Source organism: Gymnogyps californianus, chromosome 7, assembly GCF_018139145.2.
Source record: "Gymnogyps californianus isolate 813 chromosome 7, ASM1813914v2, whole genome shotgun sequence".
Classification (NCBI taxonomy): Eukaryota; Metazoa; Chordata; class Aves; order Accipitriformes; family Cathartidae; genus Gymnogyps; species Gymnogyps californianus.
This window is the reverse complement of record NC_059477.1, coordinates 26,440,527-26,463,088: the sequence shown is the minus strand read 5'-3', so window position 1 is coordinate 26,463,088 and position 22,562 is coordinate 26,440,527. Positions and strand designations below refer to the sequence as shown.

Sequence of the window (22,562 nt, the reverse complement as noted above, 5' to 3'; positions counted from 1 at the left end):
CCGTGGGGGACGTGGTGCGTTACTGCTCCGCTTGCCCGGGGCCAGGGCTGGCTCTGTCCCTCGGGACCAGGGGCAAACCCCAAACCCCCGCCGGCACTCAACCCTCCCCTGGGAGGCAGTGGGGAAACTGATGCACGGAGAAGCGGCTGAGGCCAAGGTCAGCTGTTCGGAGAGGACCCAGACATCCTGGCTCCAGGCACAGATCCACGCGCAGCTACACAAGAATGGGACGAAGGAGACACCGAATGGCTGCAAGCCCCCTTCCCGCTTCCCCCCCGTCCCCGCAGAGCTCCCGGGTCCCCGACGTAGCCCAGCTAGGCACGGGATGGGGCGGGGGGGGGGACACACACAACCCCTCGTGGCGTGTGAAAGGCACAGCAGTTCCCCAAGCCTCCTGCTGATTTGGGGTAGGGGGATACTAGTGCCCCAGGGGCTATTTGGGGGCATCCCTCATCCCCCCCATCTTCCCCACAGTGGGGCTGGGAGCCCCCCGGCCAAAGCTGGGCAGGGGATGGGTGCTGGGGTGGGTTTGCCTTCCTGCCCCTCCTCGTGGGGCAGTGGGTGTGCCCACTCGGCACCCAGGGTGCTAGGGTGGGCACGCAGTCAGGGGGCCCCCGGGCGAGCGATGAACTCCAGGTTGATGGGCTTGTCGGCCACCAGGACGATGCGGGACACGGACGTCACCTCCACGCCGCGGGGGTCTGGCCGCACCTCGAATGCCTGGATGATCTGTGGGGAGAACGGGGGTGGCAGTGCCTCGGGGACTCCCTGGGGCCCCCATCCCAGCTTGTGGCGAGCTGCTCGGGGTGGGGGGTCCCTACTTACCCTGGCAAGGGCCAGGTGCATCTCCAGCTCGGCGATGCGGCGGCCAACGCAGGCGCGGACCCCGTAGCCAAAGGGGATGGAGCTGAAGGGGTGGTGGGGGGAGCCGTGGCCCCGGAGCCAGCGCTGAGGCAGAAACCGCTCGGGCTCAGGGAAGTAGGTCTCGTCGTGGGACATCGCGTAGTGTGCCAGAACAAAGAGGGTCTGCGGGGCAAGAAGGAGGGGGTTAATGACCCCTGCCCGGCCCCACTGAGCACAGCGGGGGTCCCCACAGCATGGCCTCCACTCACGTTCTTGGGGAAGAGGTAGTCTCCGATGACAATGTCCTTCTCATAGAAGACCCTGGCGTTGGTGGGCACCACGGGGTAGACCCTGGGGTATGGGGAGAGTTAGTGGGGGAGCAGGACCTATCCGGGGACCGCAGAGGGAGAGAGCCACAGGCAGGACAAGGGGGAGCATCTCCCACTGCTCAGCAGCTCCGTCCCCCTCCCCAGGGAGGAGGTGGATGGATGTGGCCCTGAGGGAATGAAATCCAGCCCTGCACCCTGCCTGGCTGGTGCATCCCCCGGTGGAGGGGAGAAGAGACTGCCCCTGGGGCAGGGGCAAGGCTGGGCAGTACCTCAGCGTCTCCTTGATAATGGCCCGAAGCATCGGCATCTTGGGGATATCCTCAGCACCAGGAAACCGGTCAGCAGGCACGACGGCTTTCAGTTCCTGGTATAGGGTCTCCTGGACGCCCGGGTCCCGGGAGAGGTGGTACAGGGCCCAGGACAGCGTGTTGGAGGTCTGGGGAAGCGGAGCACCGAGAGGAGTGAGGGAGAAGTGGGATGGTTACCCGAGCAGCCTTGTGCCAAGCATGGCACCAGTACGGCACCAGACAGCCCCTGCTCCGGTGCACAGGGAAGCTAGGAGTGAGGGGCAGCGAGCACGGGTGAAACTGGGGCAGGGAGCAGGACAGGGAGCAGAGCGGAGGACAGGGTCTGTACTGACCGATGCCTGAGGGTTTGCCCCTGTGGGGCATCAGCCCCCCAACCACCAGCCCAGAGCTTGCAGGGGCTGGGGAGCGTGGCTGAGCATGGCCCCGTGGCTCCCCGCTGGCACGGAGCTCAGCGGGGATCCCCCGGCAGCAGCTGCCCGGCTCTCACCGTGTCCACGCCGGCCAGCAGCAGCTCGGCCACGCTGCCGTAGACCTCATCCAGGCTGAGCCTGCCACTGGCCAGCAGGTAGCTCAGATAGCCGGACACCTCCTTGCCCCGCTCCACCTGCCCCTCCAGCTCCTCCATCTTTCGGTCAATCAGGGTCTTGCCTGCAGGGACAGAGAGCAGGACCCAGCGCTGACAGAGCGAGCACGGCCAAAAGGACACATGGCTGGAGACTGCCCCGCTTTTGAGGGTCCTTAGGGAGTCCAGTCCCACCACACCGGGCCCCCATCGCCACCGCTCACCGAAGGCGAAGATGGTGTCCCAGCTGTCCAGGTAGCGGTCCCAGAAGGGCAGCACCTTGCGGCTCCATCGGGGCAGGACGGTGGCGAAGATGGAGTTCTTGAACATGAGGTTGATGGAGTCGATGAAGCGCTGGGTCTCAGTGGGGACTTGCTGCTTCAGGCACCCGATGCGGGTCTCGAAGAGGATATAAGAGATCCCTGCCGGGGACAGGCCACATCCAGACCCCCGCGGGGATGGGAAGAGCAGGGCAGGGCAAGGGGGAGGACGAGGACCCCCCTACCTTCCAGGGCGAAGCGGTAGAGCAGGTTGGCCACGTCCCCCACCAGCACCCCTGAGGGGCTGCGGCTCCGCTCGTCCCGCAGCCGCACCATCAGGTCCGACACCACCTCCCCGATGGCGTCCGCGTACAGCACTGCCTCCGAGGGCTTCAGCAGCCGCTTGTTGAGGACCTGGCGCAGGCGGTACCAGCGCTCCCCTTCCCTGCGCGGGGACGGGGCTCAGCACCGGGGGCACAGCCAGGCAGGGTGCAGTGGCTGGCAGCAGTTTCCCAGTCCCTGGGTGCATGCCCCCACGCCAGGCTGGAACCACCCCAGGGGTCTTTCCACCCACCATGGCCATGCTCTTCTGCTTGGGGGGGACACGCTGCTTGCAGGGGAGGGAGCAATACGAGTTGCCACCTGGGCCCTACATGAGGAAGGGACAGGAGCCGCTTGCCGCCCCGCAGAGCGCAGCCAGGGCAGGACTCACTCAGTGAAGGGTCCATAGGGCAGGCGCCGGGTGTCCCGGTGCTCCTTCCACAGGGCCATGTCGCTCCGCATGGGGTACTTGCCCTCCTGCCGTAGCAGCTGCTCCAGCACCACTGGGCTCCCGATGTTGATGTTCTCGTAATGCCCGAAGGTCGACTTCCAGATAGGGCCGTAAATGCGCCGGGACATCAGCTGCGATGCACCAGAACACAGCAGGGTGAATGGGACAGGGCCAGCATTGGGGCTGGATCAGTCCCTCCCTGCCCCGACGCTGCCCTGCACGCATCCAGCATGCTCTGCACCCATTCCAGGGACCCCTCAGCATCAGCTGGGCCCAAGCATCTGCCTCTGACAGCCCCCCAAGCTGGCACCATCCTTGAAGCGCTCTGCAGATGGCTTGGACTGGTGTCTCCAGGTACATGTCCTCTGCCAGCACTAACCACATCAGCCACCGACCCCCAGCACAGGCTGGCACACACCTCACCCACCCCAGAGATGCACGGAGGGCTTGGTGGGTCTTTTGGGGAAGCAAGGCCAAGAGGGGACAGCAGGGACAGGGACAACTGCCAAGCACAGGGGTCTGCTGAGATGCAGGGCCATTGCAGCGGCTGTGAGCAGGGCCAAGCCCTGCTGCTTCCAGCATGGCCCCAACTCTGCTCAGGTGGGGGACAACAGTCCCCGTGTGGGTCCTTGAACCCGCCACCCGATAAGGGTGGTTAATGATCAGCAGTGGGAGGGCAGTGCCAGGCTGGGGCAGCACTGGGCTGCTCCCAGGGCAGGCTGCCACCCCCAGGGCATGGCCCTGGGGCCACAGGCTCACAAGCCAGCTAGGGGACATCCACCAGCATCAGCCCCACTCTGGGCTCTGCCAGTCACAGATCCCCTCTCCTCGGCTGCACCCAAGGGTGCCACACCTGCCTCCCCGCCAGGGAGCACCGTAACCCCAAGTGTATCCCTTGGGGGCAGCCAGGCACCCCTTTGCAAGTGGATCTGCACAGGGCCACGTCCAAGGGGTGCTTTCCATCCCACCCAGGCACTGCCAGAGCCCCTGCGGAGCAGGGCCAAGCCTGGGGGCCTGCGGGGGACCTAGCAGGGAAGCCCTGGTCCCCATTCCCCGTGGCTGCGGGGATGCACGTGGTACAATCTCCCTTGGTGACTGACTGCATCGCAGGCTGCGCCCGGATTCAGCTGGATTCGTCACCGCGGGGAGACGTTCCTCGTGCGTGGTGGCAGGAGGAGGGGGAGGGACAGCCACCCTGGTGCCGCAGGCGGCTTGCCGGGTGAACATGCTGCGTGGGACTGTGGGCAGCCATGGCCTGGGTTGAAGCCTGCCCATCAGCATCTGCTGGCAGCCAGGACCTGACCCGACGCAGGCCTTGGAGAGCAGGGCTGAGAGAAGCCGGAGCTGCCGGGATCCGGGGAAAGGCACCTCTGGACTATGCCGGCATCTGTCCACAAAGCCAGGCCATGCTCGGAGCTCCGAGGGCCGGAGGGAGCAGCAGGGAGCTCCTGTGCCCGCTCTCCGAGACCCCGCTGCCCTGCGACAGCCCCTTCTCCAAACAGCAGTGCCCAGTGCTCTGCGGTGCTGGGGAGGCCTGATCCTGCACACTTCTCCGGCCGGTCAGAGCTCCAGGGCACTGGAAGATGCCGCCTGGCTTGCAGCCAGCCAAGACCATCACTTGCTTCATCCGATGTAAGAGGAAGTGTTGACAGAAGAAAACAAACACCTCTGGCTATCTCTCCCCTGCCTGCCTGGCTACCATCTGCCCAAACACCTGCCTGGCTGCCTGCCCCTGAAACCACGGCCCCTCCAGCTTGTCATGGCTGGGGCAGCTCGGGCTGCCCGGGGATGCCAGGACCCCGTGAGCTGCCCCCGAACCTTTGCCCTTGGCTGCCTGGCTGGCTTGGGGATGCTGGAGCAGCCCTGGACTGGTAGGACCCTCCCGAGGCCACCCAGTTCTGCGCTGGCCCCTCTCCGCGCTGCTGGCCCCAGCATCACCCCACGGTGCACGGGTGCTCCCCGCCGCCCAGCCCCTCCTCTCCCCCACCCCGCCGCCCCCGCTCAACTCCCTGCTGTCACTTGTAGGCTGCTCCCCCCACCCCCCCACCCCACCGCCCATCTCACCCTGCCCCCAGCACGCACCCACTCCCCCCCTCGCAAAGCCCTCGCCCGTGCACAGCACCCTCCCTGCAGCCCACCCGGGAGCCCCTCCACCCCACGCACCCCTCCCAGCTCCCCCACCCCCACGCACCCGTGCAGGGTCCCCAGGCCCCCGCGCACCCCGCAGCCCCGGTCCCCCGCAGCCCCCGGGCCGGGCTGCCCCCGCGCACCTGGAGCCGGTGCGTGTGCAGCAGGTAGCCCCGCAGGAAGAGCCAGACGAAAGTCCGGAGCAGCCCCGGCCCCGGTAGCTCCTCCGGTCCCTTCAGCCGCGCCGGCCCCGCCGCCGCCGCCGCCGAGCCCCCGGTCCTGCGCGGCGGCCCCGGGCTGCTGCGCGGCGGCGGCGGGCGGGGGCGCAGGAGCAGCGGCAGCAGCGGCCGCCGGGCCCCGCCGCTCGGCCCCGCCATGCTCCGTCGGCAGCGCACGGGACGGGGCGGGGCGGGGACGCACCGGGAACGGTGGGGGGCGGCACCAGGGGCGGTGCAGGGGGCGGCGCGGAGGCGGCAACCGGGCACTGGGCACCGCGCACCGGGAACTGAGCATCGCGCACCGGGTACCGCGCACCGGATGCTGCGCACTGGGTACCGGCCCCGGTGCCGGCTGCTGCGCACTGGGTACGGGGTACCGGCTGCTGCACAGCGGGGACTGGGCACCGGGCAGCGCATACACGGGCACCTTGTGCCAGCTGCTGCACACCTGCTACCGGGCCATGGATACCGGCTGCAGCGTACCGGGTACAGGTTACGGCACACCGGGTACCAGGTACCGCACGCTGGGTACCACGTGCCATACACCAAGTGCTGTACACCGGACGCTGCTCGGCAGCATCACACACCGTGCACCGGGTGCTAGGTGCTTGGAACTGGCATCAGCGGTACACGGTGCCGTGTACCAGGAACTGGGTGCCACACTCTGTGCACTGCACAATGGCACCGTGCAACAGGCAGCTGGCAGCCAGCACTGGCATGGCACGGTAGGTGCAGCACCCCGAGCACAGCGTAGCGTGTGGCACCAGCATCAGTACCAGCACCAGGTGCTGCACACTGGGCTTTGCACATGAGCAGTGGGCGCTGGGCACTGCTTGCCAGGCACCAGCACCAGCACTGGGCACTGCACCAGGCACCGCGCATCATGTGCCAGCACCGGCATCGCACTCTGGCACTGGGTACCGCACCCCAGACCCTGCACACCCTGCACCGGCACCAGGCTCACTGCTGGGCCTGCTCTTCAGGGCGCTGCCCCTCCTGGCCTGAGCCCTCCTGCCCTGCCTCCATCCCCTGCCTGTCCTACCCCTGTCCCTGCCTTGTCCCCCTGCAATGCAGGATGATGCCCCAGGGAGCTGGGTCCAAGCTGTTCCAGGGCCTCTCTCAGCGCTTCCTCCGGGCGCTGCCAGCCAGGAGCCCAGATGGGGAGACCTTGGCATGCCCAGTGCGGCTGCTGGTGACCCAACCGGAGGCAGGTTTCGTTTGTCTTCATGCCAGGGAGAGCATGGCACCAGCTCCTGCCCAACCTGGTGCAGGCCAGGCTGTCCAGGCCACAAGCAGGGCTCTGCTGTGGCGGTGTCCAGGGCCGTGGGTGCAGGGCATGTCCCCTCTGGCCATCCTGGCACTGCCACCAGGTCCTGGGGCCGTGGGGCAGGGCACTGCTCTGCCCAGACGTCACTCCTGGGGCAGCTGGCACCGTGCCTCTGGCTAGGACATCCCAGTGCTGATCATTAACCACCCTTATCGGGTGGTGGGTTCAAGGTCCTGGATGGGGAGGTTTTGTCCCCAGGTTGGGCAGACATCGCAGAGCCCCATGAGCAGCTGTTGTCCCCTCGGTCTTGACTCACTGGGGGACAAGGGATGTCCCAGGCTGGGCTCCAGGCTAGTGCCTGATGTGCTCTCTGCCAGCGGGGCCGGGGCTGGCGGTGCAGGATCCGGGCAGCCCTGTGCCTGCAGACACCCGTGAGGCACCCCAGGCTGGGACAGCCAAGCGTGAGCGCCTGCCGCCATCTCATGGCTGTTCACAGCCAGCTCTGCAGCTCGCCCTGCCCCAGCCGGGCCCGGAGCCGGGCGACAGCAGGAGAGCCGAGGCCGCAGCCCTGCTCGGGTCTTTCCATCCTGGCACCCAGGCACCCTGCGGCTCTCGCTCCCCGTGGCAGGGGACGCCTCGGCCTCTCCCAGCCTGCTGTGGCCGTGTTTCCCCTTGCTGGGGAGCGGGCCCCTGCCACCTCTTTCAGTTTAAAACCATTGCCCCTTGAAAAAACAGTAAAAACTACAGGCCCTGGTAAAAAGTCTCTCTTCATCTTTCTTATAAACCCATTTATATATTGGAAGGCTGCAGTAAGGTCTCCCTGAGCCCCCTCTTCTCCAGGTTGAACAATCCCAACTCTCTCAGCCTGTCTTCATGGGAGAGATGTTCCAGCCCTCTGATCATTTTTGTGGCCCTCCTCTGGACCCACTCTAACAGGTCCGTGCCTCTCTTGTACTGAGGACCCCAGAGCTGGATGCTGTACTCCAGGTGGGGTCTCACAAGAACGGAGTGGAGCGGGAGCATCACCTCGCTCACGCTGCTGGCCATGCTGCTTGTTTTGCAGTCCCAGATACCATCGGCTTTCTGGGCTGCAAGCACACATTGCCAGCTCTTATACTATTTTTCATCCACCAGTATCCCTAAGTCCTTCTCCGCAGGGCTGCTCTCCATCCATCCATCCATCCATCCCTCAGCCTGTACTGGTCCTGGGGTTGCCCCGACCCGGGTGCAGGACCTTGCACTTGGCCTTGTGGAAAGGCAGGCTTTACCATCGCAGCCCTGACCGCAGCGGCTCCCCGGGCCGGTCCCTGCTGCCCCCGCAGCCCGGCCGGGACGGCGCGGGGGGGGCACCAGCAGCCCGGCTCCTTCCAGCTCCCGCCGCTAGGCTGTGCTCCCCGCCCTCGGACCGCCGGTAGCGGCGGCGGGGGCCGGCCGGGGGCTCCGCCGGGGCCGGCTGCCAGGGCTGTGGGGGAGGCCGTGCAGGAAGGCGGGGTGGGGGGGGTGTCGGGTGAGTCAGACCCCCCCAGAACCGCCCGGCGGGGACTTCCGAAGGGAAGCGGCTGGGCCATGACACATCCGCAGCCGGAGGATGCCGCGGGGAGCCAGAGGCATCGCCAGCTCCCGGGAAGTCCCCCAGTGCGGGGCCAGCCCTGGCCCCAGCTTGGTGACAAGCGGGGCAGAGGCAGGAGAGCAAATGCTGTGTTTATCCATGGGAGTGGGGAGCTGGGGGTGGCGGGTCCCATCCTGTGTGTCCCTCTGCCCCAGGGATGCTGCGACTCCCTTGTCCCACAGCTGCATCGTCAGGTCTGACCTCACCTCACCAGTGGGACCTGTGGGTGCAGAGACAGGCACTGTGGGACCCCCCGGCTGCTCTGCGCCTCAAACCATCCACCACACACTCCTCATGGAGTGCTGCCCCAACATGGAGGGTCCTGGCTGCCGAGACGGAGTGACAGCTTTTTTATGTGACTTGTGCAGTGTCACCCAGGAGCTGGAAACTTCCCAGGGCCACATCTGCTAACCCCTCTTTGCTCTCCCACAGCTGGGGGAGCGGGGTGTCCCAGGGGAGGGCATCCCCTGACTCACCCCCAGGACAGCCCAGGCTGTGAGAAGGCTGAGCCCGGTGTCCTGGGGACCGTAAATAGCCCACAGCATTTAACTGGAGATGGCCCATCACGCCAGCTGTGTGTCACCACACTGTCACTGCCTGAGTCATGAGCCATGCTGGAGCCGGCAGGGCTGCACAGGGGGTACATGGGGAGATCCAGAGGGATGAGGACATATCCCAGGCCTGGAGGCAGCTGGTCCTCTCCCACAGAGAGAGTTCAAGTGGGACCCTCTTCTCCCTCTCCCAAAGGTCCCCATCCCCTCGTTTCCCTTTGTCTGACCCCTCAGACCTGGGCAGGGGCTTGGGGACAGCACAAAGCTTTTGAAACAAGAGGTAAATCAACCAGCATGATGGTCCCCCCACTGCACACCACATGGGGCTCAGCACCCAGTGGTGAGCTCTGCTCCAGGCTCCCCCCGCTTCGTGCCCTGTGGGGCCCCAGTGGGCCAGGACCTTTCCTGAGGACGTGGGAGCGGGACGTCGGAGCAAGCCTGGGGCTGGCGGCCCCGTTATCGTGGGAGACGGGAGGCAGCCCTGGGGCTGCTCTCAAGTGGTCCTGGCTGATTAGTGACTTCAAGTGTCTACAGAGTTATTCTAAGTCAAGTAGGCGCGAAGGGAGCTGACCTGGGACTGGCAAGACCAGCACTGGGCTTTGCTGGGGCGTCCCCCATCGCCTCTGCTCCCACCAAGCCCTCTGAGACAGGGAGGTGTCCCCCCTCTCCAGTTGCTTTCCCTGTCCCTTAGTCCTCCTGCAAAAGGCTGTTTGCTCCAGCCCAAAGCAAACCTGATTTTATCTCCCAACTCCAGTTCCCTTGGCTGTGGGCCACGGTCGATGCCTCCCACGCAGAACTTGTGAAGCCCATTCGGGGACCCGTGCACAGAGCGGGCTGTGTACGCTGCCACATGACATCATGTTTACGGCCCGCGGGGGCCCAAGGACAGCCCCTCCCAGCGGCATCGCTCCCAGCCCAAGCAATGTGTGTCCTTCCCGTGGCTGGACAGACGGATGTGCAGGGAGCTGGAGGGAGCAGGACTGGCCACAGCACCGTGCCTGCCTGGAGAAGGGTGGTTTCAGCTTCGCTGCACTGCAAGCCGGTCCCCCTGGCCTCAGTTTCCCCTCTGGGCAGTGGAGAGCGGATCCTGTGCTAGCAGCGAGGGTGCACTGCTGCAGCGGCACAAGGTCAGGCCCGCGAGTTGTTGTGCAGAGAGAAAGGCAAATTTTCTCCCCTTGGGACATGGATGTTCCCTTCTCTCCCAGCACAGAGCTGGACCTTTGCTGCTGCTGTGTGAAACTGAGGTTGTTGGGAAAGAGCAACAATGTCCAGAGCCACAGGGGCTCACTAAGGACTGCTAGGGCCTTCCTTTCTCCTGTCTGTCTGTCCGTCCGTCCGTCCGTCCATCTGTCCATCCATCCATCCATCCATCCATCCATCCATCCACACTTGCATGCAGCTTTCTATCTCACAGCCATCTCTCCGTCCATCTACTGAGCTGCCTGCGCACTCACCCATGCATCCACTGACAAACACGTGCATCACTTCCCATCCATCCCACACCTACCTGCACATCCATCCAGCTAGCCACGCACCCATCCGTCTGTCCATCCTCCCATTCACCCCTCCATCCATCCATCACCCACGTGTCAGTGCCGAGTGATGCCCAGACACCAAACAGCCCTCCTCAGGGGTACGGTGTGTGCCCACACGTGTGCACACATGTGTGTGTGGGACACACTGGCCACGCGGAGCATCGTGGGCAGGGATGTCCCGGGCTGTGTCTGGCCATGGGGCAGGGGCCAGGAGCACCGGCCAGGGGGGGCGGGGGACCCATCTAATTTAAGAACAGGCCCCGCAGTCGCTGTCAGCACCGGGCGGCTCTGATCTGGGGACAGGTCCTCGTCAGCTCCGCTCGCCACCCGCCGGCCCGATATGAAAGGGCTCTGTGCCCCGATAAGGCCCCAGACGCTCGGCCTCAGAGGTGGGCAGCACTGCGGCTGAGCCTGGGGGACCCCTGAGCAGTGAGCCCTGGTGTGGCTGTCCCCAAATTCACTGTCACCCCAGCACCACGGGGCTTGTGTGTTTGCATCGGTCGGGGAGCTCAGCGCTGGGGGCTGCCTTCTGCTTTGGGCACTGGATTGTGCCCGGCATCACCACCAGCTCCCACTGGTGACATGAACCCAGGGAGGCCTCCGTCCCCAGCATCCCCCCAGCTGCCCCCAGCCCCTCCGCTGGCCGTTACCCTGCACCGGAGTCCCCTAGCTGTGAGCAGGCGCGGATGGGGACCATGTTGTTTTAATAAGATCATTCTCCTCCTGCCGTGAGGTCGCAACCCTGGGCTTATGACATCACAGTGCGCTGCCATGGAGATGCCGGGATGTCACAAACACAGCTCGATGACCTCACTGCAGGAGCAGGAGATGGGGCCAACCTGGGTTTGATCGCCAATGTCCTCGGGAATAAAGGAGGGGAGGGACGCTGGGAAAGTATGCGGCTGCTGAGTGCCGGGGTGTTTGGGTTGGAAATCGCCGCACTTTCCCCGCAGCGGGAAAGGCCCGTTCCTTCCTCCCCCCGTCCGCTCCCTCCCAGCGGCCAGAGCCCCCTCAACCTTGCGGCTGTGGGGCAGGGGGGCTGGGGGAGCAGGGCACCTCAATCCCCGCCCTTGGGGCCATGCAGTGGGGAGCGAGAGCCGGAGCGCAGTGCAGCACTGGGGTACCAGATTAGGGGCAGAGGAGGGTCGGTGAGGGGGGGCTGTGTCCCCGAGCAGGATGGGGTACTCAGGGGGTGCTTTGTCCCAGGAGCAGGATGGGGACCACTGGGGATGCTGTTGCACGGGGCAGGGCGGGTTGGTGTCTGGGGGAGGTCTCCTCCTCCCCAGGGGAAGCCCAAAGCCATGCTGCTACATGGGGACAGGATTCCCCATCACAGCACTCTGCAGCTGGACCCCAAAGCACCCCTTGGCCCTGCCCAGCCACCCAACAGCCGTCCCCTCCCCAGCCCATAACCAGCAGCATCTCCTGGAGATCAGCCCCCACTGCCCCATCATCTTTCCCTGCCATAGCCCAGTTCTCCATCCTCCGCACTCAGATCTTGCCACTGGGGAAACCGCGGCTGGTTGGGGGGGACACTCGTCCCCCCGCCTCTCTGCTGCAGGGGTGCAGGGGTGTCTGCTCTCCCCCTGCATCCCCCATCATTAATTTCCATCAGTGGCCAAGCGGGGCTGGGGCTGCCCGAGGGTGGCCGAGTAACACGGCGCTTTCCCCTGATAGCAAAAATAAATACATTAAAATTCTTGCAGGAGGCAGAAGAATGCGGGACGGCAGGAAAAAATTGTTTTATAATTTGTAATAACACAAAAGCCGGGGGGGGGAGAGCTGCGAGAGGCGAGGGAAGGCAGAGACAAAGGATCAGCCGTGGCGGAGAAGGCTGCTTCAGGGTGGTGGTGGCATCCCCGTCGCCCGTAGCCCTGGCTCAGTGTCACCACCATGGCCTTGTTCCCTGAAGGACGTGGCCCTTTGGGTCTTGTTGCAGAAGCAGGGGTGAGCAAACTCCTGGGGCTGGGGGAGCAGGCAATCACCCCCCAACTGCTTAAGCAGGTCTCAGCATCTCTGTGCCTCAGTTTCCCCCTTGCTAAAGGGGGATTTTTATGCAATTGGGAGAAAAGCTGGAGGCAGGGGCAAACCCCGGGCATCCTCCTGGTCCCAGCCCCCCTGGTACAGGCACAAGTCAAGGAGCCCGCCTTTGCCCATCCTGCCCCACCAGCCCCTCTCGGGGGGTTTTGCCACAGGACCCAGGCGATGGAGCCAGCTCCCACATACGTGCTGGGGGCACCACAACCCCCCCGGCCCCCTCCAGCCTCGCGCAGAGCTGGGACATGATAAGGCGAGTCGCTGTGCGCCAGCCGCACCTGCTCGCCGGGACGGGGCTCCCCCTCCTCCCGCTCCCCTCGCCGGGGCAAAATCAAAGGGATTTTTCTGCCCTTAGGAAATCAGATAAAGGCTTCTCACCTGCCCCGCGCTGCCTTTGCGAGGAGGCCGGGCGCTCGGGGCGCGGGGACAACAGGCACTTTCAACACGCCGGCAGATGAGCCGCACGTTGCAGCGAGCCGCCACCAAGCTCTGCCCGCACGGGCTGGGGCCCTGGGCACGGGGTCAGCCTGTCCCCGGCCTTGGCAGGGATGTCCCCTCCCCAAGAGCTGCCTGTTGCTGACTTCCCCCCTAGATTTGAGGCGATGGGGTTCCTGTAGGGCAAGTAGAGTGGAAGCTGGTAGGTAAAAGCAAAAGGCACCGGGGACCGGACAGGGTGCAGCAGCCCAGATGCAGTGCCCAGCTCAGGGAAGATCCCTGTGTCCCCGTGCTGCGGCCAGGACAGCTCAGTCCTGGTCACCATGCCAAGGATGCAGACTGGGACCCCAGTCCCTGTGTGGGAGGGCAGGGAAGGAGCAGGTGGGAAACCTCTGGAGGTGGTGGGAGTCTGTTACCTCCTGCGCCCAGGAGGGAGAGGAGAGTTGTGCCAAGCCGCAGATAAAACCTGAGTCATTCACCACCAAATGCTGCTGGCGGGGAGTGAACGTGCCCGGGTGAAGGGGCGAAGCCGCTGGTGATGGGGGCAAGAGGAGCAGTGATGGGCAAGCCAGGGGCTACAGATGGGCAGGGGATGGGGGCTGGTACACTCCCAGGAAGGGGGACAGAGCCCGAATCGCTGCTGGAGGGAGGGGTGAGCTCACCAGCATTGAGGGTGCTCTGCTTTGCCCATCGTTGGTGGCAGACACTCCGTTTCCCTTGGGGTAACCCAGTGGGCTGGCTGGGTGCTCAGCAGAGGTGGCTGCAGAGGTGGATCAGGATCCCCCAAGGTGGCTGTCACAGCCCCAGGATCCACGGCCCCTATGCTGCAGGGCTGGGAGCTGCATCCCCAAGCTCTGCTGTGAGTCACGGATGGCGCAAGAGGAAGCAGAGACCGAGGGCCCTGGGCTGAGCCCTGGGAAACCATTCCCGAGGCTGCTCGGGGGAGGAGAAAATTGGGGTGGCAGCCTACAGGCACCGGCTCCTCCTGTCCCCAGCTGCCCAGCCCTGGTGTGGCTCCCTGCTACCTCCCAGGCCCCTCAGCTTCCTCCTGCCCCAGGCAGCTCCTGCTGCCTGCTGTGATCCGGTGCTGGGGGCTGTCTCCCTCCTGGGTCCCGGCTGCACCTGAGATGAGATCACCATAAACAAGTTGGCCCTCCCCACACTCTTCTCCCAGTCTCTTTGCTCCTGGGGCTTGCTCCCATCGTCCACCCGCGTGCCCCTCTGCCCCAGGGATGTCTCCCCAGAGGAGCTGGAGCCAAATATTGGGAGATGCTTGGGGGGCGGGGGGTCACTCCTCCAGCGTCCCCAGGCAGGACAGACTGGTCCAAGGGCAGGCAGGGCCACAGAGCCAGGCTTGTGCCAGGCGACCCAGTACAGGGACAGGGGACAGGCAGGGCTGTGCTGGGGGGCACCACAGGGATGCCAGGTTTGGGCAAGGCCATGCCAGGGGTGTCAGGGTTGGGCAGGAGAGCAACAGGTAGGTTCCAGGGGGGACCTCGAGGCCAGGTCGGGTTTGGCAGGGCCACGCCAGGACCCTGAGCAGAGCCAGGCAGGGCTGTGCCAGGCAGGCTCCCGCAAGGGCTGCAGAGCTGAGCCGGGCTGTGCCAGGCAGGGCTGTGCCAGGTCCCCGGGGCTGCGGGGGACAGGGCTGTGCCAGCCAGACCCCGCTAAAAGGGGTGGACGTCCAAGCGCGGCGGCGGGACGCGGGGCCGGGCAGGCTGCGGCCACCGTCCCGCTGCCGGGGGGTGCCTGTGGCCGTGGCCGTGGCCGTGCCCACGCCGTGGCCGTGGCTGCGCGCCGGGAGCCGAGCTTGGCACCCAGGAGTCCCCCCGCCCGGCCCGCCCTGTCCGTCCCCCCGGGCTCCGGTTTCCCTGTCGGAGGCAGATGCTTTCGCAGCCCCGTCCCTCCTCCTCCTCCTTCTCCGGAGCAGCCTCCGCGCCGCGCTCCAGCCGCCCGGAGGTGCCTGCCCAGCCCAGCCCCAGCCCAGCCCAGCCCCAGCCCCGCCGGCCGCGGTGCCCGCCCGCCCCGGCCCGGCGGAGGGAGGCAGCGGGCACCCACCCGCCGGGGCCCCGGCCGGACCCCCGGGGCGGCGGCGAGCCCGGCTGCCCGGGTCCCCGCGGGGGGCGCGGAGGGGGCTCGGCGCTCCCCTCAGCCCTGGCAGGATGCTGCCTTCCTCCCGGACCCAGCTGGGGCTCTTCTTCATCCTTCTCTGCCCCGCCAACATCATCGGGCTCTGGTGGTGAGTAGGACATCCCGGGGTGGGTGCCAGGAGGGCGCGCAGGGTCCCTCGGTCTCCGGGGGTGGTCCCCCCACCCCAGCTTGGGGACAGCAGAGTCCCCTACACCCAGGGCACCCCTTGGGTGGGGACCGCTGCTCGCTGGCCAGGAGGATCCAGATCGGGGGCACCCCCACGCTGTCAGGGTTCGGGCACACGAGCGCGTTGGGGACGGCAGGCTGGGGGACCCCCAGGGGTATGGGGCACCCAGGTCCTGCGGAGGGAGCTGCAGCCTGCCACCCCGCACCCCAAGCCTGCAGCCTGGGAGGGTTGTATGCCGGAGGGGTGGGGAAAAGGGGGGTAGGGGCCTCCAGACCCCTCCAATAAGTCAACTTTAATTAAAAGCCTGAGGGTCCCTACGGTGTCCCCTCCTGAGCGGTGGCCTGGACACTGCAGGGACAAAACCCCTGTTTGTAATGGTGCCTTCATCAAAGGCAGAGACAGTGCCTTGCAGGATACTGGAGGGGGTGGGGGATTCATTACAGGCACAGAGCTGGGACCCAGCCTTGGAAAGCCCAGGTATCTGTCGAAACATGAACTATTTAAATCTATTAAGAATTTCACCCAGCCTGTCTTTATCCGGTTTTAAGTGCTTAGATTCCAGCTCCCCGGCGTGCCGTCCAGGCTATCATTCATTATCTGAGGCTATTCGTCTCCACATTGTCACACTCTTTTGACCCCTAAAATAAAGCTCTCCGTAAGCCTTTCCCCTCCCAGTCCCCTGCCTGCCCGCCAGTGATTTATTCTGTGGCTTCATCCCCTTCTCTAGCCCTGGCTCCAAGGGTGCAGGGCAAAAGGGGGGCCCTTGGTGGGTATAAATGGTGCTGTTACGGTCAGTTGTACACCAGCTGAGAGTTTGGCCTCGGAGCCCAAGCACTGTGTTTATTGCTGGGGAAAGGATTAATGCGGGTCTGAGAGGGGCTTGCCTTGAGTTTTTTGCTAGAGGAGGGGGGAGCGAGGTACAGCAAGCCCTAGCCGGGACAGGGTGCGTGCAGAGGGTTCCCCTGCTCCCCGCCACCCACCTCGGGGTAGCTGTGCCATCCTGGAGCACAGTTCCTCCTGCTGCCCAAGAGCTGCTGTTTTTCCCTGGCTAATTCTCAGGCTGCTGCTCCACACACACAGCTGTCCCTTCAGCTCTCCCCGCTTTCTCTGCCCCATCCTCATCAATACCCACCTGGTGAGCCCTCACCCCCAAGTTCATGCCCCATGCCCCTCCTCTGGGGACATTGGTGCCCTCCTGCCCATGGCTGGAGCAGGCAGGGGTGAAGCGGGAGCTCACTTGGCCTTCAGTTTGGGGGCAGGCAGATGGCACTGGCAAGGGCAGGGTGCTGGGGTACCGCTGCCCCCCACCCCAGCTGCTCAGAGCCGTGTCTCGCCACCGAGCCTGGGTCCTGCTGGTGCTGTGACCATGCTGTGCGTGCACTGGCAGCACTGGCTTGGGGAGATTAGCAGGATTTGGCAGAGGAGGGCAAGGGGTCAAACTTGTTTTTTCTTCTCTTAAAAAAGAAGAAGGAAAGGAACCTTTAATTTAAGAATAATAATCCAACTGCACGCAGCGTGGCCGAATGCGCCGGGCAGTGGAGCAGCCACAGGGGGATCACCAGCACGCACTCTGCTTCGCTCTGGAGCCCGGAGCCAGCAAGCCAGGAGGAGATGATATGTGGATGAGGCCACCAGCACCACCAAACGGACGTGCCGGGCTTCCTGGGACAGGGCACCGGAGCAGCCAGCTGATTCACGAGCTGCTTCCCCCAGAGCTTGGGATCTCTGGCCCCCGGCTGAGATCATCCCTCATTTCCAGAGAGCTCTTCTCATGCGGGGGAGAGAGGTCCAGGCACTGCGTGGCCCTTTGAGCCCGCTCAACACAGGCATCTTCCCACATGCCTCCTCCTGGTACCCATCCCCTCTCCCAGGTCTGTGGGACCTGCACTCTAGCACTGGTGTCTGTGGGTTTTGCTTTTGGTGGGGAGGGGTTCAGGGGTGAAGCCGTACGTTGCGCCAGGGCTCCTGGAAGCCCCAGGGCTGGTGGCATTTGTAGAGCTGTTCCTTGCTGTCCCTGTCACCAATGCATGGAGACTTCAGTGGCATGCTTTCGTGTGTGCATCTCTAGGCACCTGTGGGTGCTTAGCCAAGGGGGCATGTTCTCCTGGGCAGGAAAGGAAGGTCTTTACCACCCCCCATCGCACCCCTGGGTGCATTTGCTGTGCAGTGTGGAGGGGACGCAGGGGCTGCCTGTTTGAGGCATTTTTTTCCCATGCTGTTGACAAACTGGTTTGTGAGAATGGCATGGTGGGGTGCGGTGGGGCTGGGTCCTGGGGGGCACAGTCCCCAGCCCAGGCAGGCAGCCGGGCTTGGCCACTCATGGGTGGTAACTGCGCCCGTTGGGATCCTGGCAGACGGCTGCATCTACAGAGAAAGCTTCAGGTGTGATGTACGAGAGTGACATCATGCTGATGACATCGTAGCCTGAGAAAGAGCATCCTCATTGTTGTAGGATGTCTCCGAGGGCTCACTGAAGATACAGTCACCCTTGTCCTATACCCCCTGTGCTCCTTTGTCTAAGAAGAGGCAGAGGGACAGGCGGACGGGCAGACACATGGACCTTTCCATGGCAGAGGGGAGTAGGCCATGGTCAGTGCCAATGGGAAGATGTGTCATTCAGGTGCTGCTGGTCCCTTGGTTGGTGCCAGGCTGCGCAGGGAATAGGCTCCTCTTGCTCCCACCAGCCCTGTAAAATCTCTTTCTTCCTCCTTCCCTCATCTTTTCATGTTTCTCACCTGGCTTCTTGTGCAACAGTCATTCCGCCCTGAGCAGGACAGGTAGGGACTGCCTGGGGCTCCCAGGCTGGCCCAGAGGGTGCGGGGATACGGGGGAGGCAAACCTGGTGTCTCAGGAGCCCCGGCCAGGTTCAGGCAGGATTTCAGCCAAGCTGGTTTGTGGTTGGGCTGTGCTCTCAGGGACGGAGGCACTGTGGGGATAGGGGTGAGCAAAGCTGGGCTTCCCTGGTGCCCCAATGCCCATCGGCTCTCTGTGGGCACAGCCAAGAGCTGTCAGGAGGTGGAAGAGAGAGCAAGGGGGAAAACCAACCCAGGTGAGATGTGCTCCACTCCAGCTGTGGATCTGAGGGGTCCCGGAGGGATGGACACCTGCCCTGCATCCCCTTCCCATGCATGCACGTGGGCAGTACATCTCCAAGTTTTCATGGGGCTCCTTCAGAGGAGCTCAGGGAGCACCCATCCACCGGCACCTGTGGCTGCACCCTTACTTGAGGGGGTCCCGGCCCCATGCCCGCTGAAGCCACACACCCCTGGGTGGGTTTCATGTACTGGTGGCCTCCCCTTCACCTCTGCCGCCCCAACCAGCACCCGCACCACACAGAGCCTGTAAGGGCAGGCTACCAGGCTGTAGGGCCCTGCCTGCATGCCTTGGGGCGAGCATCGTGAGTCACCCCCTGGGCCTGCTGACCCACACCCACCACCCCACAGCCCACGGCCCCCCATGGCGCCCAGCGGACTGGGCTGCCCGGCCGTCCCAGGCATGCCCTCACCCCTGGAGCAGTGCCATGCAGGCAGTAAAGCACCTCCCAGCACGGGAGCCCCTGGCCGGTGCCATCTCCCTGTGCCCCTTCTGGGGCAGCCGCTGACCCGCTGGGTTTTTCAAAGGGAAAATGTTTCCCTTGCGGTCTTTGAGATGGCACCGGCTCCAGAATTGGACTACTTGTGTCCTCCCCCAAAGACAACTGAGCTTTCCCCCCTGCCATCCCTTGCCCCTGCTCCTGGTCACCTCCACTCTCCCACAGTAACACCCAGGCTGCCCAGCCCTGCCCTATGCATGCCCCCAGCTGGAGGGCTCGGCTGGGCTTTGCATCAGAGGCTTGACCCCTTCAAATCCCCCCTGTGCAGGAGGGTGCTGGGCACAGCTGCGCACACCCCCATATTAGCTCAGGATGTGCAGGGTCCTGCCACCACATGTGGCACCGGCATTTGGACATACACTAGCCCAGCCCTTGTGCCACCCCAGCTCCAGCCTCCACGAGTGCCCGGAGGAAGGATGCTGTGACCAGGGGTGGGTGGACCCCTTTCTTCTCATCCTAGCCCCTCCAGGGCTTGGACACAGCTTTGGGACAGCTGCCTCTGTGGGTGTGCGCTCCCTCCATCCGCCTCGGTACCCGCAGCACAAGCTTGGGCAGCTCCTGCCCACCAGCGCCCAGCCTCAGCGTGACCCTGCAGCCGGTAGGTCCATGGGTTGATGCCATGCCATGCCACACCAAAGCCTCTTTCCTTTGGGTGGCTTCCCAGCTGTTTGGCATTCCCAAGCATGCCGTCCTTGTCGAGGAGGTACGAGGAGGAGGGCAGGGAACGGGGTCCCCTTGCTCTCTCCAACCCACGGCATTTCCCGGTCCCTCGGTGCCCCCGGTGCTGCTCGGCAGCTAAGCCCTGGCCGTGCCCCCCAGGGCAGTGACTTGCTGCTTACTCACACCCCCCCGTGCACCTCCTGCTCTGCTTTCCACACCCAGCTGCCCCGGTTAGTGGCAGCACCCACGCATCGCCCCGGGTGAGGGGCCGGGTACCCGCCTGCGTGGGATGAAGGGAAAGCTGGACGGGTGAATATTCATGTTTGTCCCCCCCTCGCCCTGTTTGCACAGGTTAGAAAGAGGCGGGCTCCCGTTGGGTCTGATTTCCTTGCAGGGCTGTCACTGAGTGTGACAGCATTGGGTGGGATGCGGGGTGACCTGTCCCCTCAGGGATGGAGCTCAGATCTCCAGGGTTGGCATCCTGCAGTTCTCGCCTTTCCAAGCAGGTGAAGTGCCTGTGGGCTCGGGGCAATGGGCCGGGTACCCTCGCACCCTGCATCCCCCTCCTGAAGCCATCCAGGGGCTGGGATGGAGACCTGGATGCGAGGCAAGCCATGCCCTTGCTATGGGACTGCAGCGGGGTCCCCTTGCCACACGGGAATGCCTTGTGAGGCAGCAGCACTCAACGGGTGCAGACCTGACCGGTCCCACATGGAGCTGGCATGGCACAACCGCCGCTCTCCCTCGGGGTTTCAGGGCCATCAGCACCAAGGGAGATATTTTTCCACCCAAGATGCAGGTGCCGTTTATGAAGGCTGACCATCCTCTTCCTTGCTGCATGGCTCTGCCAGCCCCTCTCCATCGGCTCCCTGCAAACCAGGACTCCACTGGCTCCCCTTGATCACGGTCCACTAGCAGAGGCCGGGAGAAGCCCTGCTCCACACCATCCCCATGTCCAAAGGGGAGATGGGGACTTGTGCCAGGCTCCTTGGTCTATAATTTTGGCTGGGAACCAGACTGGGACCTACTGGAGACTCCATGACCGTGAGCTGAGCCGGAAAACTGGTGATTATGGCTCTTAGGAGCTCCCGGCTCTGTTGCAGCGAGGCCAACATCCAGAGCACGGGGATTGCATCAGAAGCCCCAGTGACTCCTGTTTCCCGTGCGTCACTGGGACTGGGCTCAGGCTGCGGCTGTGGCAGCTGAAGGGGTGACAGCAGCAGGTTGACAGCAGCATGCAGCTCCTCTTCCATACCTCAGTTTCCCTTTTCAGCAGTGGGGGTTGTTTCTCTTGCACAGGGGTGCAGGAAATCACAGCAGAAAGCGGAGCTCATCATCCCAGCTCCTTTCGGGGCAAGGCGGCAGCCACCCGGCCGCAGTTTCGGCAGCAGGCGAAGGCTGCCGGGGGCAGGCGTGAGGGATGCTGCCGAGGCGCCGAGCCCCGGCCGCGGGCTGCCAGGCAGGAGGTGGCGGGGGGCCGGGGTGCCCCGGGCAGGTTGGGGGGAGCTGGGCTGGCGACCCGGTTCCTTCGCCAGGGCAGGGGGAGGAGTGCCCGGCGGCAGAGGTGGGGCACCTTAATTGTAGATGCGGGAGGCCTTGGAGCAGGACAAGCTCAGGCAGATCTGGGCCCCGCGCCGGAGCCCTTGCCAAAGCGGTAGCAGTTTGGCAGCATTTTTCTTGCCCTTGTCTCCCCCCGCCCCCCCCCCCCAAACCCTCCAAAGCAAAACAGCTCTCGGGCTCCCGGCAGCCTCCCCGTGCCAGAAAGCGGAGCCCAGCGGAAATTAATATCGTGCTGGACTTAGGCAGCCCACCCCACGCCTTGTCGGCATGGCCGGCAAGCTCCCGCGCGCTCCCGCCGGCCTCGCCACCACCCGGGCCATGGGTGGGCACCCCCGTGGTGCCGGCGAGCCGCCCGCCGCCCCCCAGCCCCGCGGGGCTGAGCTCTTCTTCCCGGCCTGATCCGGCGGGCTGGGGTGAGCCGCAGTTCAGCATTTGATCTCACGGCCCCGGGGGGCTGGCGCATCGTTTTTATATAAGTACAAAGAGTCGTCTCTTAATGAAAGTCCCAGCCTGGCTCTCCTTCTTCCCCACCCTGCCGGAGCAGGCGGCCAAACCTCCACCGTCCCGTTGGGGATGTCGGGAGCCCACGGTCCCCAAGGAGGGTGAGCTTGGAGCCCAGGATGGAGGCTTGAATCCCCATGTGGTCATCGTGGGATGGGATTGGACAGGTTCACTGGTGGCTTTCCACGTGGGCCTCGGTTTTCCCATCGATGGGGGACCTGTGCCAGCCCAGCCACAGCCCTGTGATGCTTCCCCAGCTGCCCCATCCCTTTGCAGAGGTGCCTGTACATCATGCAGCAAAGGGAAACTGAGCTGCAGGGAGCAAAGGGAGATGGATGCTTCCCAGCAGCAGTGTGGGCTTGCCTCAGTTTCCCTGCTGGAGGTCACCTTTCCAGGCTGTGTCTCTCGGTTGAGCTGTTTAACCCTTTAAACCTCCAACCAAAGCATAAGGGCTCCTTTTCCAGGCTATGCGAGGTGGCATGGCTGCCGCAAACCCAGCTGGGTTGTGGTGGGCAGGAGATGCAGGCAGCTTGGGAGCCTGATGTGGGGCAGGGGGACCCTGGCAGGACCTCAAGCTTCAACAAGGGGCTCGGAGGGGGTTTGCACTGGGGGCAGGATGACAAGCAAAGGCCTGCAGCCTGGTGTCCCGAACACAGCCCCCCAGCTGCACGAGAGCGAAAAGGAAACCCAGAACACAGCTAAACACCGAGATTCAGCTTGTGATTTTTGAGCCCCTGGGGCTTGGCCAGACTATAAAGGTCTGGGTTTGGAAGCTGCAGCGCAGCCAGTGCTCCCCAGCGTGCGGGGCTGCCGGCAGCGTGGGCCGCCCAGGCGCTGCTCCCCAGGCGACCCCAGGGGATGTGGCCTCACAGCCCTCGGGCATCCCAAAGCGCTGGGGGATGCTGAGTCCAGCCTTTGGGTCTTGAGGGCATCCACAGCCAGGAAAATCATGTTATCGAGCAGGATGAGCTCTGAGCCCACAGGAGTGGTGCTAGAGGCGAGGAGGGGCTGAGTGGGGCTGTGTTTGGGGCGTGCTAAATTTGGGTGGCCCATGGCCACGCGGTCTCCGTGCCACGGGA

The 22,562-nt window shown here is 64.6% G+C and overlaps 1 protein-coding gene across 1 annotated transcript; it reads right to left on the bottom strand.

Moving 5' to 3' along the window:
- Nucleotides 1-147: 147 nt before the first annotated feature.
- Nucleotides 148-5,578, bottom strand: LOC127018337 (sterol 26-hydroxylase, mitochondrial). The gene is made up of 9 exons (XM_050899917.1): nt 5,345-5,578; nt 3,015-3,205; nt 2,548-2,747; nt 2,267-2,464; nt 1,968-2,128; nt 1,442-1,608; nt 1,113-1,194; nt 826-1,026; nt 148-729 (listed from the first exon to the last, which is right to left on the bottom strand). The coding sequence occupies exons 1-9, from the start codon at nt 5,576-5,578 to the stop codon at nt 604-606; spliced, it is 1,560 nt and encodes a 519-aa protein (XP_050755874.1). The 3' UTR covers nt 148-603.
- Nucleotides 5,579-22,562: the final 16,984 nt, after the last annotated feature.

Coding starts and splice junctions, on each gene's coding strand:
- LOC127018337 (XM_050899917.1), bottom strand. CDS start 5,578: ATGGCGGGGCCGAGCGGCGGGGCCCGGCGGCCGCTGCTGCCGCTGCTC. Junction 2,748..3,014: donor CCCTATGGACCCTTCACTGA/GTGAGTCCTGCC, acceptor GTCCCCGCGCAG/GGAAGGGGAGCGCTGGTACC. Junction 2,129..2,266: donor GGACACCATCTTCGCCTTCG/GTGAGCGGTGGC, acceptor CTGTCCCTGCAG/GCAAGACCCTGATTGACCGA.